This window comes from Panthera pardus, unplaced genomic scaffold, assembly GCF_024362965.1.
Source record: "Panthera pardus isolate Hobbes unplaced genomic scaffold, ASM2436296v1 HiC_scaffold_2, whole genome shotgun sequence".
NCBI lineage: Eukaryota > Metazoa > Chordata > Mammalia > Carnivora > Felidae > Panthera > Panthera pardus.
In genome coordinates, this window is record NW_026526765.1 from 30,092,201 (window position 1) to 30,113,780 (window position 21,580).

Consider the following 21,580-nt stretch of genomic DNA (forward strand, 5'->3'; position numbering starts at 1 on the left):
TGCTTACTCTCTCTCTCAAAAATAAACAAACATTAAAAAAAATATATTGCTTGCAGGGCTGGTTTAGTGGTCATGAACTCCTTTAGTTTTTGTTTATCTGGGAAACTCTTTTTCTCTCCTTCTATTCTGATTGATAGCCTTGCTCGATAGAGTTTTTTGGCTTCAGATTTTTCCCATTCAGCACTTTGGATACGTCACGTTACTCCCTTCTGGCTTGGAAAGTTTCGCTGAAATATCTCCTTCTAGCCCTATGGGCTTTCCCATGTAAGTTACTTTCTTCTTTTGTAGTTGTTGTTGTTGTTGTTGTTGTTGTTGTTGTTGTTGTTTGTTCTTCATCTTCTTGCTGCTTTAAAATTTCTTTGTCACTATATTTTGCCTATTTAATTTCAGTATGTCTTGGTGTGGATCTGCTTATGTTGATTTTGATCTGAATATCTGTTTCCTTCCCCAGATTAGGGAAATCTTCAGCTATTATTTCTTCAAATAAATTTTCTGCCCACCCATTCTTTCTCTTCTTCCTCTAGGATTCCTATAATACGAATGTTGTTACATTTAATGGTGTCACTGAGTTTTCTATGTTTATTCTTGTTTCTTATAATCTTTTCTCTCTCTTTTTCCAGTTTGAATACTTTCCATTACTCTGTCTTCTAGGTCACTAATTCATTCTGCTGCTTCATCCGTCCTGTTATTTCCATCAAGCTTATTTCTCATTTCATTTATTGTACTCTTTATCTCTGCTGAGTTATTCCTTATTTCTGTGTTAAGGGTCTCTTTCATGTCTTCCAATTTTCCTCAAGTCCAGTGAATATCCTTATGATTATTACTTTAAATTCTGTGTCAGGAATGTTACTTATATCTGTTTTGCTTAGATCTTTTTCCATGGCCTTGTGCTGTTCTTTCATTTGGGATTAATTTCTCTGTCTTATTTTGTCTAAGCCTTTGTGCCTGTTTCTATGTGTTAGGAAAGTCAACTATGTCTCCTGTTCTTGAAGTAATGCCTTTATGAAGAAAGGTCCCATCATGCCCTGCCAAGTGGTATCCCCTGTTCCCCAGGGCCTGGTGGTTTTGAGAGTGTCTCCAGTATGCACTGTGTGTGCTCTGCTATTTTGTGCTGTCCAGTTTATCCTTCAAGCCAGTTGTCTGCAGAGACTGTCTTTGCATGTTATGGGCAGATTTTTGTCCCTGGCCTGAATATGATGCACTTTTACTAGGTGTACTCTGGTCTGATTATGAAATGAGACCTGTTGCCACCTTTTCAGGAACGAAGGCTCCAGAAAACTCTTGTGTGGGAGATGTGGTGCGGGCAGGGGTTTAGGCCCATCTTCTGGAGGAGGAAGAGTCCCACTGTGCTAGGACTGAGGCCAGTGTTACTGGGAGGGGTGGTTCCGCAGGAGTAAGGTGGTGGTACTTGGTGTAAACAAGTTAGGTGACAAGTGTCGGCACTGCACTGGTTCCTGCAGGTGGCCCTTATGCTTTTGCTGAAGGGCTGGGGAGGGAACTGGCCAGTTTCTTTGATCCTGGAGGGGTCTCTGTGAGCACTGCCTCCCTGGGACATGCTGCAAGATAAGTGAATAACCTTCCCATTGTATCCCCCAGGTGTTCTTGAGATCACTCTTCCCACACTGGATGTTCCCAAGCTTTTTGCCTGCCTTTTCTCCAAGAGAAGCCCCAATGCCCTCTGAGCTCTCCCAGAGCCAAGCACACTGACCTTTAAAACTCCAGGCTTTAAGCCTCATTAGTTGCAAGAACTCACCAAATTCAGGGCCTCTTGCTTTCCAGGCCAGTTGTTATGGGGATTTGTGTTCACCATGTGCTCCACTTGTGCTAGTTTGTCTCTTGCCCTCCTTTGTGACGGCGATTCCCTCCCCACCACAATGGCCACCATCTGCTTCTCTCCCAAACCCCATCTCCACACTTTCTACCTTCTTCAATGTGGCCTCTTCTCTGCCTTTATTTGTGGCATTTGCTCTGAGGTGTTTAGGATGATTTGATAGTTATCTAGTCATATCCATGGGACAAGGCAAGCCTAGAGTCCTGCTTCTACTCTACTGCCATCTTCCCCATCCTGCATGTTTTTAATTTAATGATTAAGATGTAACATTTTGTGTAATATTCTTCTTATAATCAAAAGCCATAAATTTAGTAAACTTATTTGAACTCATTTGCATGACATAGCTCTTCATGCTAGCGACACAAAAATGTAAAGAACTGGATTTTGTCCTCACAAAGGTCATAGTCTCATGTTGGAGAGAAAAATGTGCAGTGTAAAATATGTGATATGACAAGTTTTATACAAGAAGTGTAACATACACAACCCTTGAGAAACACAGAAAAGCGGTAAATTAAGCCTTGTGAAGTGAGGCGATGCTCTCACAGGTGGGCCCTGATCTGAATCTGATCCATGTCTCTTCCATGTATTGTATTTTCATTTGAATAGCGTATTTGAAGTTTTAATTTTCTTGTAGTCTTAACCCTGATGTTGCTATTAAATTTTGTTTCTCTACTTCCTAGTCTGTTTCTCTAAACTCTGTGTCCCTTGAAGGCACACTGCAGAGATGTTGAGATGAAGGGACAAACAAATGAATTAGTGTATGTAACCAGACTAACAGCTTCACAAGGACATGGATGTTTCTTTCAATCAGTGCTCTATTTCTAGCACGTAGAGCATTTCTTGGCATATCTTTTTGACTGATTGAAAGGAAAAAAGAGGTAGAGAAAAAAGGAGGGAAATTTTTTAATATTTTCACTCCTGGAAGAGCAAAGAAAAGAAAAAGGACAAGAAACTCTAACTCTGACAACGATTTTGGAAAAATTAAATATTTAGAATAGTCAGAGATTTGATTATAGTCTGAAGGAAATTTGAATTTCAGTGTATTAACTTCTATGTGTTTCATTATTGTGAATAATCCAACATGGAGTCACTTTCTTTCTTACAGCTTTCAGTAGACTGGGCACCCACAATGGAATTTTTATGATAGACAACAGCTTTTACAAACAAGAAGTATGTGGTATTACCATATTATGGTACATTTTTCTTTAGAGGATCATCTCTACTTTGCCTTTATAGTCTCTTCACTTCCTTAACATGCCATTTAAAATTTGCTGTCCTAAGATTTTCCAATAATGTACTTAAAAATTATTGGAATTTTTTTCTCTTATAGATTCTTTAGAGGTCATAGTTTTCTTCTTGTAAAAACATTTGCATCTCAAAAATTAGTATCTGTTGTTTGCCCAAGACAATATAGAACTTTTTAATGGTATGGAATTAAAGTATCTATAGAAACTCAAATAATTCTGATATCAACATATGTAAAGTGATACTTCTTTATAATTTTACCTATTTAACGAATTCACATGATTTTTTAAAAATTTTTTACTGCCCTGGTTTTAATTTTCCACTCACTACATGTGAATCAAATTAAGATAGTTTATTTAGACACTGTATTGCCAAGCAGCTATGGAAAGCTTCTTTGGCTTACATTTTGAATTTTTTCCCCCTTTGTCTTTGGCCAGCAGCTCAGCCCCTTTAGTGTCTCATCTGCTTACCACACGGCAGCTATGGCACATTTCCATTCATCTGGGTCAGAAAATAAAGAGACCTTTAAGTCAGCCTGGATATTACCTGCCATTGCTGTGGGTCCAGTAAAGCTAAAACCAGGATCTTTGTTTTGGTTTGTCCCAGGAGTTGGTGCAATTAAACCCATGTCTGTATATTTGTACCTTCTTTTTGAAATACCCTTCATTGAATTCTAGAAGTTATTTAACTTTCAGAACATACAAGAGTTCACCTCAAAGGAATAGCATATTGCTGCACTCCCCCATTACTTCATCACTCTTCGTGTTAAGCTCTCATTATCGTTCCAGGGATTTGTTTTGCTTTTTGACTGATGACTCTTGATTCAGCTTTCCTTTGAGAGAGTCTAAACTGGTATAGGGCAGATTCTACTTTTGGAAGTCCAAATAATTAAATTTTTCTCCTGACTCGGTAGCCAACATACCCTTGAATTAGGAAAGTGCCTTTTTTTTTTTTTTTAACCGACATTGCCAGTTTAAAAACAGCACTATTTATTTTTTCTACTGGTTTGTTAATTTGTTTATTTTTATGCATCTTGTCTCATCCCAAAAAGCTCAAAATAATAATAGTAACACAACATTATTTTAAAAGATGCAGTATCCAGGGCCATGGGAAAGTAGGGGTAAAGGGATAAAGTTAGTTCACAAAAGATTATTAGTAGAAGGTTTTGCTTCTCGGTTGACAAAGTTAGGTTTTAGATTCAGTTCTAAACCTGCTAGTGACCAGAGCAAAGATGTGAGTGAACATGCTTGGTTAAAAGAGTCCCAAGATACCCAGTGTGAAAGCATAGAGCTTTTCCTTTCAATAGTGTATAAAAGAAAATTGTTTCCCAGCAGCCCTTATATAGAGGACACTGGTTAATATATATAGACAATATCCTTACAATAAACAGTGTAGTAAATTTGTAATAATTGGTCACTTACTATACATAAGGCACTGCTCTAAGTACCTTATGTATATTTTGTCATTCATTCCTTAAAATAACTCTGTGAAGGATTATTTTCAGATTAGGAAGCTGAGGCTCTGACAGGTTAAGTGACTTGTGCAAGAACACACGCAAGTGAGGAGAGAGGATTTTATTTTATTTTATTTATTTATTTTTTTTTTTTAATTTTTTTTTTCAACGTTTTTTTATTTATTTTTGGGACAGAGAGAGACAGAGCATGAACGGGGGAGGGGCAGAGAGAGAGGGAGACACAGAATCGGAAACAGGCTCCAGGCTCCGAGCCATCAGCCCAGAGCCCGACGCGGGGCTCGAACTCACGGACCGCGAGATCGTGACCTGGCTGAAGTCGGACGCTTAACCGACTGCGCCATCCAGGCGCCCCAAGAGGATTTTAAAAGCAGGCACATCCGACTTCATCGTCCTCACACTTAGTCATTTTTCTGTATTGTATTTATGTTACTATTTTTTGTTGCACCCAACAATATAAGTCAAATGCCAAGAAATGTAATTCAGGAAAAGACATTCTTTTTTAAAATTTTTTTTTTTTTCAACGTTTTTTTTTTTATTTATTTTTGGGACAGAGAGAGACAGAGCATGAACGGGGGAGGGGCAGAGAGAGAGGGAGACACAGAATCGGAAACAGGCTCCAGGCTCCGAGCCATCAGCCCAGAGCCTGACGCGGGGCTCGAACTCACGGACCGCGAGATCGTGACCTGGCTGAAGTCGGACGCTTAACCGACTGCGCCACCCAGGCGCCCCAGGAAAAGACATTCTAAGAGAGGATTAAAGAAATGCAATCTAAATATACAGTCAGCTCTCTGAGGGTTTTACTTGGGCCGGTGTAAATTTTAGGTTACCTAGGGCTGCATTCTTAACCTTTGTTGTATCTCTGGTGGTCTAGGGGGAATATACAGACTTTCTCTTCAAAAAGTACAAATAAACAACTCACATATACCCCTTAACCCCTGCAAAAAAAACCAACAAAACAAAACAAAACAAAACAAAACAAAACAAAACATCCCAGGGAACTGTCCATATGTCTACTGTTGGGTAGCAGAGAGTCCAAGGCAATAAACTTTTGATATTTCACTAGAGGAGATTATTTCATTAGATTCCAAATCCCGGATCTTGCAGTACTTGAGACAACTTCTGGGGGTGGGGGAAGTCTCTGACAACTTTTGTTTATTTAAATTTACTAAAGCAGCATCTGCCTTACTAGGTATTTAACCTTTGATGGTCTTTTCGGTTATAGGATAGGTCATTTTTGCCACTGTATTCTGGTCCTCATTTCTCCTAGAGTAAATTACAGTTTTGTGCTGACCACTAATTAACTAATTAATCAAACAATGAAATAAAACCTTTTAATATTTTAGGGAGACGTGATGAGTGTTTTGGGAAACTAGACGAACAGTATTATAAATTGTATTTTTCAAAGTTGCTTTATGATACATCTAGCCATAAAACCCTGGAATACTCTTTCTACTTAGTAGTGTCTGGTACAATTCAGTATGATCTGTAACATCACAATAGTGAGACTTTCAGAATCACTGTTTATTCAGAAAAGATGCAAGATATAGATAATATTCAGCTTTATTTTGCATTGGTTTTATATGGACATTTTACAATGTTCTTTATTAAGTGAAAGTATTACTTGAACCCTCAATATCGATAGCATATTAATCCAAAATTGTTGTGACCTTACCTGTTTTCATGGGTTCTTGTAGACAAGACTATGAAACATGAGTAGGCAGTGGGTAACAGTAGTTGATTATTCTGCTTAACTTAATATTGACATAAATTATTACATAATCTTTTTTGTGCTTTAGTTTTGTTCTGTATAAAAATTTTTTTAAATTTTTTATTTATTTATTTATTTTTAATATTAAATTTGTCAAATTGGTTTCCATATAACACCCAGTGCTCAAAATTTTGAAGATTAAATGATAAAGTGCTTGGAACAGTGCTTGCTTCACTTAAAGCATGTAAATGTGAGCTATCATGATTATCAGTCCAAAATCTTAGCTTTTATTCACATTATTAGTTCAGTGTTCTAAATTATCCAACACACTCTGGCATTTGTGATTTCTGGGAAAAATCATCCAAGTACAAGAGTTCTGTTATAGATTATTTATTAGAGGTATTTTAAAGTTTCACTATTTTTAGTGTAAACTTCTAAAGTAACATTGACTTCACTACTTAACTCTACAACTTGATTAAGCATTGTTTAACTTTCCAGTAAGGAAAAACCATCCATTCTCTTTCAAAAGAAGAATATTTATCTCATTTTCAAATTTGCACTGAATCACTCTTTGGCACATAAAATTTTATCTTTAGAATCTGTTTTGCAAATGTGGAGTCTGCTGCTTTAAAACTTGGTTGGTTGAGTGAATACTTTGTATATGTATTGTATTTCAGAGGTATTTAAAAAAAATAAAGAATAATGGCTGTAATCATGAAGAAAATGGTTCTGTATCTCAGTGGCCTGTTGGAAAGCCTGCCTGCACCTGCTAATGTCCAGGGAGAAGTTGGTCAGGAAATACTGTTGAGCCCTGGCAGCACCCGGGTGAAGGGTGGGTGGAGGCAGATTTCTGTAGGATTTGTCATATCTACTTTATCCTGTGCTGGCTACCACAGACTGTGTCCTCTTCCTCCCTATCCCCCATTTGCCACCTCCACCCACTGTGTTCTGTCTTGCTTTTGTCAGGAGGTAGTAATTATTTCTTAACATAAATTAAACAGTCATCTGTAATTATAGACACATTTCATCTTTCTTCACATTTTAAGGCTATATCCACATGTGACATCTTATCGTGATACACGTTATAAGAGTAATTAACTACTGGACTAGCACTGAATGACTTCCTTTATGCCCTGGGTGGGTTCATTGTGAATTTTCTGCTTCTGAATCAAGTACATAGAAATACATAGAATTCTTCTGTGTATTCTCAATGCCCTCTCTAGGAGAATTGATATCCGTCATCAGTGACCTCTTTGTGTTCATTTCCAGTTGGTCAGAAATGTATACTATCAGAAGTACTAGATATTTATTAATTTCATTTCCTTGTGTCTTCTCACATTCTCCATTTGTGTTAATTATAGTATCATTCTCCTTTGTTCAGGACATTTGTCAGCAACACCGTCTTCATTCCTTCTTGGTTCCATACTTTGCACTAATGGATCAAGCCCTGTTACTAGAGCATGAGTCTAGGCAGACTTTGGGGTATAAGGCTTACCCAGGAGGGGAGTTCAGGCCTGCCCTTCCTGATCATACCTCTTACTGGTGTTGACTCTTGTTTCCCAAGGTTTCCAGTGTACTGTGTACATTCCCTAACTGGGTCTTGCAGTCCTAGTCTTTTCTTTCATCCTTGTCTGCAGACATGTGTGCAACCCCCCCCCCCATACACCTACTGTAACTGTAATCAGGCTATGCACCATTCCTTTCAAGGCCTTTGCTCATGGTATTTCTTCTGCCATAAATTCCCTCCCTCAAATCTACCTCAGAATCCCTTTTCTTTAGGAGCCAAATGTTGTATTGTCTCCTCAGTTGTGTACCTTTTTATCCTAGCTGGGTTTTCTTGATTCCTGTCTGTATTTAAATAGCATTTTATGCAGGAGCCCTCTTCACCAGCTGTCTTTCCCTTACCGTTCCCACTTCTAGTTCCATAGCATTCTGACTGCTCCCATCATTGTACAGAAATTGCTCTTGCAGACCTCATCTAATGACCTTTACCTGTTAAAGTTAATGAAGGCTTTTCACTCTTTATTTTACTCATTATCTCTTTGCAGTTGACACTTTTTTTTAAAAAAATTTTTTTAATGTTTATTTATTTTGGAGGCAGAGAGAGACAGAGCATGAGTCCGGGAGGGGCAGAGAGAGAGAGGGAGACACAGAATCAGAAGCAGGCTCCAGGCTCTGAGCCGTCAGCACAGAGCCCGACGCGGGGCTCGAACCCACAAACCGTGAGATCATGACCTGAGCCGAACTCGGTCGCTCAACCGACTGAGCCACCCAGGCGCCCCTGCAGTTGACACTTTTGATCACACCTTCCTTTTGAACTTTTTCCTTCCCGGCTTTCCTAACACTATCCTCCCCTGCTGTGTACTTTCTTGTCTCCGATTTCACTCCTTTTCCTTTTTTTTTTTTTTTTTAACGTTTATTTATTTTTGAGACAGGGAGAGACAGAGCATGAACAGGGGAGGGTCAGAGAGAGGGAGACACAGAATCTGAAACAGGCTCCAGGCTCTGAGCTGTCAGCACAGAGCCCGACGCGGGGCTCGAATTCACGGACCGTGAGATCATGACCTGAGCCCAAGTCGGCCGCTTAACTGACTGAGCCACCCAGGCGCCCCTCACTCCTTTTCCTTTTTGCTGCTTATTCCTCTAGGCTCTGTTCCACGGGGGTCTGCCTTCTCTCACAATTGTGTCTCTGTCTCCATTCTAATGTCTCCTAATTCTGTGCCTTTCGCACACCCTGTACAAGATTCTCCACCTGGCTGTCACACAAGTATTTCGTTAGCTTTCTCTCACCTCTTTTAATATTATTATTTTCTGTTTTATACCACACGTTTCACACCTCTGCCTTGCTGAATGAGTGGCACACTCCTCTAGTCCTTCTCAGAGTTTTCCTTTACACCTTCCATAACCCCTTGCCTTAGGCCGGGCCCTGATCATCTCTCACCTGGGGTATCTAGGACAGACTTTTCTTCTCCAAGCAGTCTTGCCCACTGATACCCAAGTAGTTTTCTAAAACACAGGACTGGTACAATAACTTAAGTCACTCTGTTTACTGGCTTCAGAGTCTCCTAGACCATAAAGACTATAATCCCAGTATGTCTTATAGGATACTCTTCATAATCTTGTGATCGTGAGTGATTGTGATGGTCTTATCTTCCACTTATGCCTACTGGACACCTCATACTCTTGTCAAAGCAAAGTACTTATTCCTAGAATAAGCTGTGCTTCTGCAAGCCACCTTATCTTTGCATTTTCTATATCAGTATCTAGGATTCCGCACCCCTCCTAAATTTCACTTGTAGAATCTCATGTCTTCCCCAAATACACACCTCTGTGGAATCTTTTCCAGATCTTTCCAGTTGAGCTTTGCCTTCTGAGTGCTGCCTCATGATGTGATGACATTTCCCTCCAGTTTTTCTCCTCCATTAAGTAATTTGGTTTATAAGATTAGGGAGTAATTTTATCTAATAAATATTGGTATATATTTTAAATCAAATCTCTTTTAATTCCATTTGACCACCTTTTTCATCTGAGGTTTCCTAGAGTGGTCCTCAGGAGTGTTTAGTTGCTGATAATCATTCTAGTAATTAATGAGACTTTTAATGGCACTTACTCCAGCTGAAACGAGAAGACGATGGGGAAATTAAATGATTTTTCATGTATTTACAGAGTTGTGCAACCATAACAACAATCTAATTTATAACTTCGTTACCCAAAAAAGAAGTCCTGGTCAGTCATCCCCATTCCTACCCCCAGTCCTAGGCCACCACTAATCTGCTTTCAGATAAATTGGATCATGTAATATATGACCCGTTGTATCTAGCTTCTTTCACTTAGCATAATGTGTTTTCAGGTTCATCCATATTATAGTACATGTTTGTTGAATGGTAAACTTCACCTCTCACCCCCACCTGCCAAAGATATTTCTGTGTCAAATTACTAGAACCTGTGAATATTATCTTGATTGGAAAAGGGATCTTCAGAGATGTAATTGTTAAGGATCTTGAGATGAAATCATCCTGGATTATCTAGATGGGCACTAAATCTAATGACAAGTATCCTTAAGAGACAGAAAAGCAGAAGACACACAGAGGGGAAGGTTATGTAAAGACAGAGGGAGAGGTTGGAGTGGTATGGTTCTAAGTCAGTGAAGCTGAGCAATGCTAATAGGCATTAGAAGCTGGAAGAGGCAAGGAAGGGTTCTCCTCCCAGAACCTCCAGAGGAGTGGACTGCTGGCTTCCAGACTGTGAAAGAATAAATTTTTGCTGTTTTAAGTCACCCAGTTTGTAATTTGCTATGACAGCCTCAAGAAAGTCATATGCAGGGTGTATCAGTACTTTGTTACTTTTTATTGTGAAATAGTTTTCCATTGTATTTCACATTTTGTTTATCCACTCATCAGTTGATGGACATTGGGTTTCCAATTTTTGGCTATTATGAATATTGCTTCTGTGAACATTCATGTTACAGAACCCCATGTTGCATGGGGGTATGTTTTCAGTTTTCTTGCATGGATACCTAGGAATGGAATTGCTGAGTCATGTGGTAAATCCATGTTTAATATTTTATTAAACTGCCAAATTGTTTTCTAATTTGGCCTCACCATTTTCTATTCCTACCAGTGATATAGGAGGAGTCCAGTTTCTTTACTTACTCACCAACACTTATTCTTGTCTGTCTTATGATTATAGCTCTCTAGTGGGTATGAAGTTTTATCTCATTGTGATTTTGATTTGTATTTCCTTAATATCAAGCATCTTTTCATGGGCTTATTGGGCATTTGTATATATTCTTTAGTAAATATGTATTCATATCTTTGTCTATTTAAAAATTGTCACTTATCTTTTTTATTGACTTGTAAAAGTTCTTTAAATATCCTGGGTACTAGTCCCTTGTCAGATATATGGTTTATAAGTACTTTTTCCAAACCTATGGCTTGTCTTTAAACTTTGTTTATAGTATCTTTTGAAGCACATACCTTTTTTTTTTTTAATCCAAATTAGTTAACATATAGTGCAACAATGATTTCAGGAGTCGATTCCTTAATGCCTGTTACCCATTTAGCCCATCCCCCCTCCCACAACCCCTCCAGTAACCCTCTGTTTGTTCTCCATATTTAAGAGTCTCTTTTTTTGCCCCCCCTCCGTTTTTATATTATTTTTGCTTCCCTTCCCTTAATGTTCATCTGTTCTGTGTCTTAAAGTCCTCATATGAGTTAAGTCGTATGATATGTCTTTCTGACTAATTTCGCTTGGCATAATAACCCTCCAGTTCCATCCATGTAGTTGCAAATGGCAAGATTTCATTCTTTTTGATTGCCGAGTAATACTCCATTGTATGTGTGTGTATATATATATATATATATATATACACACACACACACACATATATATATACACACCACATCTTATATATATACATACATATATATATATGTATATATATATGTATATATATACATATATATACACACACCACATATATATACATACATTGTATGTATGTATATATGTATATATATACATATATATATACACACCACATCTTCTTTATCCATTCCTCCATTGATGGACATTTGGGCTCTTTCCATACTTTGGCTATTGTCAATAGCTGCTATAAACATGGGGGTGCATATGTCCCTTCAAAACAGCACACCTGTATCCCTTGGATAAATACCTCATAGTGCTGTTGCTGGGTTGTAGGGTAGTTCTAGTTTTAATTTTTTGAGGAACCTCCATACTGTTTTCCAGAATGGCTGCACGAGTTTGCATTCCCACCAACAATGCAAAAGAGATCCTCTTTCTCTGCATCCTCACCGACATCTGTTGTTTCCTGAGTTGTTAATGTTAGCCATTCTGACAGGTGTGAGGTGGTATCTTATTGTGGTTTTGATTTGTATTTCCCTGATGATGAGTGATGTTGAGATTTTTTCATGGAAGCACGTACATTTTTAATGCCATCCAACTGATCTTTTTTTTTCTTCCTTTTATTGTTTGTGCTTTTGGTGTGGTATCTAAGAAATCATTTTGTAATCTAAGATCATGTTTTAAGAGTTTTAAATTTATCTCTGTGATCTAATTTGAGTTGATTTTTGTATTATGTGAGGTAAAATTTCACATTCACCATTTAACATATGGATATCCGGTTGTCTCAGCATCATTAAAAAAAAATATTTATTTAAGTAATCTCTACACCCAACGTGGGGCTCAAACTCATGACACTGAGATCAAGACTTGCATGCTCTTCCAACTGAGTCAGCCAGGTGGCCCAGCAGTATTTTTTGAAAAGACTTTTTCAAAACAGTTCTTTTTCCCTGAATTGTTTTGGCATCTTTGTTGAAAATCAGTGGGCTGTAAATGTGAGGATGTAAGTGGTTATTTATTGTAGCATTTATCCCTTAGTCTAGCTGTAGATTTCATTAGGCCTTAACTTTAATAATTGCAAGTATAAAACATTAGCACCCAATACGTATCTTCTGAATGCAGTTGTATTCTTAGTGTAGTTGCTGTGTGTGTATGTGAATTATTTGTGTTTGTAAAGATTATTGTGGGTGTATATATAATCTAGAACATTTTTCCCATTTCTGGAATTTCAATACCTTCATGTTTGGGCATTTTTGGAAAGAAGGTTGTTCTTTGCCAAGAGTGCCAGCAAGTTTTAGGCTTTTACATCACTCAAGTTGCTTGTGTAGTCTTTCGAGAAAAATTAAACCAAGATCTTTTAAGTGATTTCCATGCAAAATTAATGCTTCCCTTGACTTCTGCCAAATGCTGTGATGCATTTATGCAGTCGATGCCAGAAAGTTTAGAACTTGTATCTGGAAAGAATTCAAAATTTTAAGACAGAAAGCATTTGTGCCTGGGGCAATGTAATGACCCCACCTGTGTCTTTTTCTTGTCTTCTGGGTGTTTTCATTGCGTGTCCAGAAAGGCCCAGGCAGATCCTTCTTCTATTTTTAAATCTTTTTTATGAAGCACAGTTTTAATTTTACAAGACCAGATCTCACTCCAAGTTTCAAAATATGTGTTCTTCAGCATAAAATGTTTAGACAGATACCTAATGGCCTACCACATTAGCATCCATTTTTTTAAGGCATAGATTCAGGGAATCAGAGCCATGAAACCATAGTATAATTAGTCATTATCAGATGCTATGTTAATTGTATTTCACACTTCTATATGTTAGGTTAGTTGCTTTTTTTTTCATTGTTACTTTGATAACTAGCTTAATGTGTTAATATACCACTGAAACAAATGGAAATACTTAGTTGTTGGTTTTATTAGCTTTAATATTTTATTTATAGTCTGAGGAAAGAGCAGAAAGGAACTAGTATTTATTGAGTGTCTACTGTGTTCCAAGTACTCTCCTAGACACATTTACATCCCTTATCTTACTTAATCCCTTTATTGTTGGTATTATTATCCCAGTTTTTAGAGTTGAAAATTTTTAAACAAGCCAGATAATGATAATGATATTTTATACTTGTGTGGGGTCTTTTATATCATGATTTTAAAGTAGCATCTGACTTTTGGAGATGTTCAGTTATAAAAAAAAGAGAAATGATCATAGTTTATCTCCACTGTTGCAAAGCCAAGGGTAGAAAGAAAAGACACACGAGGTATTTCGCAACTTTTTGTCCATGTTAACTATGGGAAGCATAGCGAAATGAGATAAGAGTCAAGCTATACAGAATGCTTTCAGTAGGGGGTAAGGTTTTATAATTCTCAGATATAAATGGTGCTGGAACAATTCGATATCCATATATATGTGTACATATTTATATATATGTGTGTGTGCATACATATACAAACAGACACATATAAATGAACCTTCGTACCAGGTATAAAAAGTAATTTTAATAGATCATAGACCTAGTTGTAAAACTTTAAAGTATAAAATTTCTAGAAGAAAACATAGCTCTCAAAATACAATAATAAGGAAATAAACAACAAAAATTTTAAATGGGCCAAAGATTTAGAGACACTTCACCAAAGAAGAGAAATGGATGGCAAATAATACAGTGAAAGATCCTCAATATCATTAATCATATAGGGAATGTAAATTAAAATCAAAATACCAAGCCCCACCTATTGGAATGTCTTATAAAAACCAACTGATCATATTTTTGTATGGGGCAGTTAGAGGTCTCATATACTGCTGGTGGGAATCCAAAATGAAACAGCCACTTTGAAAAACAGCTTAGCAGTTTCTTACACAGTTAAACATATACTTACATATGATCAACAATCGCATTTCTAGGTATTGTATTTAGCCAGGAGATATGAAAACTTATTTTTACAAAACAAAAACAAAGAAACAATAAAAAACGATGCATGAATACTTACAGAGGCTTTATTCATAATCACCTCAAACTGGAAACAACCCAATAACCTTTATTAGGTAAATGAATAAACAAAATGTGGTATATCCATATAGTGGAGTGTTATTCATTAGCAAAAAGGAATGGACTACTGAGATATATATACATACATTATATATATAGAATATACTATATAGACTTAATATATAAAAATATATGATATATATATGTGTGTATATATATATATATATATATATATTTATTTATTTTGAGAAAAAACAGAGGCCATGCAAATGGGGGAGGGGTAGAGATGGAGAGAGAAAGAATCCCAAGCCTGCTGGGATTCGGCACGCTGTCAGCACAGAGTCCATCATGTGGCTTGATGCCATGAATCGTGACATCATGACCTGAGCCGAAACCAAGAGTCAGATGCCTAAGCAACTGAGCCACCCGGGCTCCCCTACTGAGATGTATATAAAACTCAAATACATTATGCTAAATTAAGAAAGCCAGACTCAGAGGTTACATGCAGTGTGATTCCCATTATATAATAGTGGAAAAAGCAAAACAGGTCAGTAGTTGCCAAGGGTTAAAGCTGGGAGAGGAAGGGATGGTCTATAAAGAGGCAACACAAGGGTGAGTTTTTGGAGTGATAGAACTATGCATTTATTGGGGCACCCGGGTGGGTTAGTTGGTTAAGCATCTGACTTTGGCTCAGGTCATGATCCTGGGGTTCATGAGTTCAAGCCCCACATTGGTCTCTCTGCTCTCAGCACAGAGCTTGCTTCAGATCCTCTGTCTCCCTCTCTTCGCCCCTCCCCGGCTCTCTCTCAAAAATAAACATTTAAAAAAATTATGCATTTGTCAAAACTCACAGAACTATATGTTTAAACAGATGAATTTCATTGTGAGCATATTATACCCCAGTAAACTTTATCTTTCTTTCTCTCTCTTGCTCTCTCAGAAACACAAGTCTAGACATAGTAGACATAGGTACTCTAGAATTGGTTTCATGGCTCTGGTGTCATCAAGGACCAGGGTGCCTGCTATTTTGTTGCCCTGATAAGCTGCTGCTTGAGCCCAGCATCATGTCCAGATTGCTGGCAGAGGAAGGAGTAAACAAGAAGAGTTGAAGAAAGGTCTGCAACCTTCTTTTTGAGACTTTCCCAAAGTCCTGTGCTACCCTTCCATTTACACTGCAGTGGTCAAAGCTTTGTTTCTACATTTCATCACATCTAGCTGCAAGAGAGGCTGGGAAATACAGACTTTAACTGAGAAGAAAAGAGAATGGATACTGGAGTATGCTGCTAGCAGTGCCTGTCACACTGTTGATGGCTTCTAGTCTCCTGGCTCCCCAATAGGTTGCTTTAAATCCTGGAATTCCAAGGTGCCTTTCTGATGTTTCTGTGTGTACTGTTTCCAAACTCCTACTTGAACTTACATTTTGCTAGTCATTAATTCCTAGAATGTAGTCAGTTCAATCTTAGGTCAGGCACTGGGTTTGACAGCTCTGTAAACTAGGGTTTGGTAATGTTAAGCAATCAATTAAGTTCCCAAGCAAATCTTAGGGGAAGGATATACAAAAGTTATTTTTAAAAAACCTCAGACTCTAATTTGGCATAAATCATAAATATTTGACAAAAAATGCTGCCTATTTGAAATCTATACACTTAAAAATGAATTGTATTTATTGTATATTGGTTATACCTCAATAAAGTTGATGTCTAAATGCCTAGATAGGCAGTGAATTTCTTTTATTCTTCAACAAACATTTATTGAGGACCCAATATGTGTTCTGATCCTATTATGTTCAAGAGATGGTGCAGACCCTAGGTATACAAAAATTTAAAAAGATCGAAAGACAGAGAGAGCGAGCTTGCTCCCAAGTAGCTCTTCTTGTAGAAGGAATAGATGTTAATATGTGTAATTACAACTTATATGGTTGGTGTTATAATGTGGGATGTTATAATATGGAAACCCGGGTAGAGTGAATTTCCTAGTTTTGTTCTTTTTTCAAAATTTTACAGGCTGTTCCAAGTTGTTTGCATTTCCATATAAGCTTTAGAATTATCCTACCCAGTTTCTATCTCAAAAAAACTCTGCTAGAACTTTGAACTTGTGTTGAATCTAAAGATTAACTAGGGGAGAATTGAAATCAACAATATTGACTCTACTGATCCATGAATACAATATGTCTTCTCATATATGTAGATCTTCTTTAATTTCTGTCAGAAACATTTTATGGTTTTCAGTGTACAGAAGCTACACATATTTTGTCAGGTTCTATGTGTATTCATACTATTATCAATGGTATTATTTTCATAATTCCAACATCTAATTTTTGCTACTCAATGGAAATAAAATTGATTATTGACCTAGTATCCTGTGACTTTGCTAAACTCACTATTAGTTCTAGTAGCATTTTTATAGATTCTTGGGTTTTTCTATGTATATGATCATGTGGTTTCTTAATAAAGATAGTTTTATTTCTTCTTTCTAGTCTATAAGCCTTGAATTTCTTTTATTCACCTTATTGCCCTAGCTGGCAACTCCAGTATAAAGACATGGTGAGAGTTTGATATCATTGCTTTGTTCTCAACCATAAGAGGAAAGCATTCAGCCATTCTTCACTACTGTGTATATTACTTGTAAGTTTTTCATAGATGTCCTCAATCAGGCTGAGGAAGTTCCATCCTCTTCCTAGTATGTGGAGAGTTTTTATTATGAATGAATGTTGGATTTTTTTGTCAAATGGTTTATTTTGCATGGATTGAGATGATCATATATCTTTTATGGTACATTATGTTGTTTAATTTTCATTCCTTTCAATTCTTTGCATTCCTGGTTTAAATACCACTTAATCATGGTACATTATTATGTTTATACACTGCTACTTTGAGTTTACTGATACTTTGTTAAGGATTTTTGTGTCTTATGTTTATTGGAATATGGAACGATAGTTTTCTTCTTCTTCTTCTTTTTTTAATAGTTTTTAATGTTTATTTATTATTTTTGAGAGAGAGAGAGCACAAGTGGGGGAGGGGCAGAGGGAGCAGGCTTGGGCTCTGAGCTGTCAGCACAGAGCCCTACGCGGGGCTCGAACTCACGAACTGTGAGATCATGACCTGAACTGGAGTCGGAGGCTTAACTGACTGAGCCACCCCAGGCACCCCAGAACCATAGTTTTCTTGTAGTGACTTTGGTTTTGGCATCAGTGTAGTGCGGGCCTTATTGAATGAGTGTTGGGAAGTGTTTCCTGTTCTGTGTTCTGGAAGAGTTTGTATAGAGTTGGTATTACTTCTTTCTTAAATGTTTGGTAGAAGTCAATAGCGAAGCCATCTAGAGTTTTCTTGGTGGGAAGATTTTTAACTATGTATTCAGCTTTTTAATCATAGAGGAATATTCCAGTTATTTATTTCTTAATTGAGTGAACTTTGGTAGTTAGTGTCTTTCAAGAAAATTTGTCCATCTAAATTATCAAATGTATGTATATAAATTCATTCATGAAATTCCCTTATTGTCCTTTTAATGTTGTTGAGCTTTATGGTGATATCTTCTCTTTCATTCAAAATATTGATGTTTGATATTGTCTCCAATTTTTGTTTTTTTTTCATTAATCCAGCTTAAGGTTTATTCATTTTATTGATCATCTCAAGGAACCAGCTTTTGATTTCTCTGTTTTCTATTTTATTCATTTGTACTTTCATTTTTATTATCTCCTTCCTTTTATTTGCTTTAGACTTAATTTTCTCTCTTTTTTCAAGTTTCTGAAGGTTGAATCTTAGATCATTATTTTGAGGCCTTTCTTTTTTCTTAATGTTTAGAACAGTTAATGTATAGTACAGTTAATACTATATTTAATATTACAGTTAATATATATTTATATTATATACTTAATATTACAGTTATATTATATTATATATTTAATATTTAATATTACAGTTATACATTTAATATTTAATATTACAGTTAATACTTAATGTATAGTACAGTTAATACTATATTTTTCTTCTGTGTTATATTTTAGCTGAATACCATGAATTTTTTTTTTAATTTTGTTTTTAACCTTTATTTTTGAGAGAGAGAGGGAGAGAGAAAGCAAGGGAGCAACAGAGAGAGAAGGAGACACAGGATCCAAAGCAGGCTCCAGGCTCTGAGTTGTCAACACAGAGTCCGATGCAGGGCTCGAACTCACGATTCGTGAGTTCGTGACCTGAGCTGAAGTTGGATGCTCAATCGACTGAGCCACCCAGGCGCCCCACCATGAATTTTGATATATTGTATTTTCATATTTATTGGATTCAGTTTTTCTACTATCCCTTGTGATTTTTTTCTTTGACCCATGGATTATTTACAATTGTATTTCTTAATTTCTAAATGTTTTGGAAAAGATATATTTTCAGATACATTTCTGTTATTGATTGCTTATATAATTTTATTTTTGATGGTGTACATACTTTTTTATGATTTTGGTCATTTTTAGTGTGTTTATATTTGTTTTATGGCCCAGAGTGTGTTCAGTGTGCACCTGAAAAGAATGCACATTCATTTGTTGTTGGGTGAAGTGTTATATAAATGTCAGTTAGCTCAACACGTTTGGCATTGGTTTTGAGGTCTTCTGAATCCTTACTGATTTTTGGGGAAGCAAGGAAGAGTCTGCTGGTTCTATCAGTCACTGAGAGAGGAATGTTGAGGTATACAACTATGAATATGGATTTGCTATATTTACTTTTATTTCTGTCAAGTTTGCTTTCATATTTTGAAACTCTGTTATTAGTGGCATAAGCATTTAGAATTGTTATGTTTTCTTGATCAATTGACTCTTTATCATGGGGAAATTTTCCTCTTTCTCTCTAGTTTTATTCCTTGTTTTGATACTTTATTGGACATTAATATAGTTATTCCGTCTTTCTTTTGGTTATGTTCCCCAGGCACATTTTTCCCCATCCTTTTACTACTACAACCTATCTAAGTCTTCATATTTAAACATTTTTGTGTATTTTTAAAAGATAGAATCTGCTGAGTCTTGCTTCTATCTAATCCAATCTGACCATTTTTATCTTTTAATTGGAGTTTTTAGATAATTTATAATTAATGCAGTTTCTAATTAATGTAATTATTTGTGAGATTGGATTTGAACTTACCATGTTGCTGTTTGTTTTATATTTATCTCATGGTTCTTATTATCTCTTCCTGTTTTTGTTTCATTTCCATTTTATGTCTATTATTACATATTCATTATAAAAATATGTTAGCAATTGCTCTAGACTTTGTAATATATATCTTTAATGTATCAAAGTGTCTCTTCAAATAATACTATACATTGCAAGTATAGTACCATATCTTCTTTCCAACCTTTCTGCTATTGTTGACCTATATTTTACTTAAACATATGCTATAAACCTTGCAATACATTGTTTTACCTCAGTCATTTATCTTTTAAAGAGTTTAAACATTTTTAAAAATATCTTTTACATTTTTATTCATTTTTACCATTTGTGGCACTCTTCCTTTGTATAGACACACATTTCCATTTGTCTCATAGTTGTTCTTCCTGAAGAACTTCCTTTAACATTTCTTGTAATATATATTTGAAGGAAATGAATTGCCTTAGCTTTCACTCATGAAAACGTCTTTATTTTACCTTATTTGTAAAATATATTTTCACAGCCTGTAGAATATTAGATTGACTTTTTTTTTTCTTCTAGAAATTTAGAGATGTGTTCCATAGTGCTACGGCTTGGATAATTTCTGCCAAGTAGTTGCTGAACTCATCTTTGTTGTTCTGTATTTTATGGGATTTTTTTTCCCCCTCTCTCTCTGGGTCATAAAGATTTTGTTTTAGTCTTCCTTAGTGGCAGTGCTTCTTTGCCTAGGACTTTGAGCAGGAGGGTACTCCATACCTCCCCCAGCCTTGGACTGCTGTTTCTCGTTACTTGTTGAAAACCCAGGGCAAACAATTTTGTTTCTGCTTCTCCCTCAGAGGCATGATATCTTTTCCTGGGCCCTAGAGAGGGACATCATTCTTTTTTCAGTGACTTATTTTTTCAGTGTGTTTTCTGGAATGTGTTATATAACGGTACATTAACACATGTAAGTAATTGAGAAATTAATGTGTGTATATAGGGGGTGTACATTCAACAGTTTTACGGTCAGAGTGTAGAGTTAGAGTTGTTTGGAGGCCACTGTTGTAGAGGGTTAGAACTTATAACTATGATAGCTTCGAAGTAGAATTTGCTACTTGCTGTTTGATTTGAAGACAGTATGATTCAGATGGTTCACTTTATTTCAGTGAGTAACCTCATTTATAAATGGAGACTGTTTTACAGTGTTCCTTTTATTTTAAAATAATTATTAGATTTATATGCTTACAAGGTGAAGTGGTCTTTATGAGCTCTTCTGAATTTTAAACTCCTTTCTTTTTTGTAAATGAAAATCTCTTTATTGTTTTTAGGACTGTGAGGACATGGGAAGTTGAAAATCCAAGGAAGCAAAGAAGTGTGTTTAAACCACGGACGGTGCAGGGTAAAAAAGTAATTCCCACAACGTGCACATATAGTAGAGATGGAAACCTTATAGCAGCTGCCTGCCAGAATGGAAGCATACAGATCTGGGACCGAAATTTGATTGTAAGTCTAGGACATTTAAGTCCGCTCTTCTTAGAAGAAAACTACCTTATAAAGACAAACATCATGTTAAAATATTATGAAGGTCAGTTTCCTGAGTTTAGCCCTAATTTAAACTTCAGTGTTAGTTGATAAAACATTGGGACATTTGCAGTAAACAGCATTTCAGCAAACATTCCAGCTCAGTATTTTCCAATGTGTATTAGATTTTGCTTTTAAAATAAAGTAGATCTTTTGGTATAAAATGTAAAAAGCATAGTGCAGTTTTACTATTTGGTGTCTCAGTGTACTTGATTTTAAAAGTGAAGGATTTGACAGTAATATAAAACAAGACCAAGCAGAGAACTAGAAAATACTATATAAAAGATTTAAGAAAAC

At 36.3% G+C, this 21,580-nt stretch overlaps 1 protein-coding gene across 1 annotated transcript in view; it reads left to right on the forward strand.

Moving 5' to 3' along the window:
- The window catches only part of WDR70 (WD repeat domain 70), a 298,881-nt gene that overhangs the window by 164,467 nt on the left and 112,834 nt on the right, over nucleotides 1-21,580 (forward strand). The window contains exon 10 of the mRNA XM_053906941.1: nucleotides 21,031-21,205. Within this exon, the coding sequence (XP_053762916.1) occupies nucleotides 21,031-21,205 (175 nt within the window). The remainder of the gene's footprint in view (nucleotides 1-21,030; nucleotides 21,206-21,580) is intronic.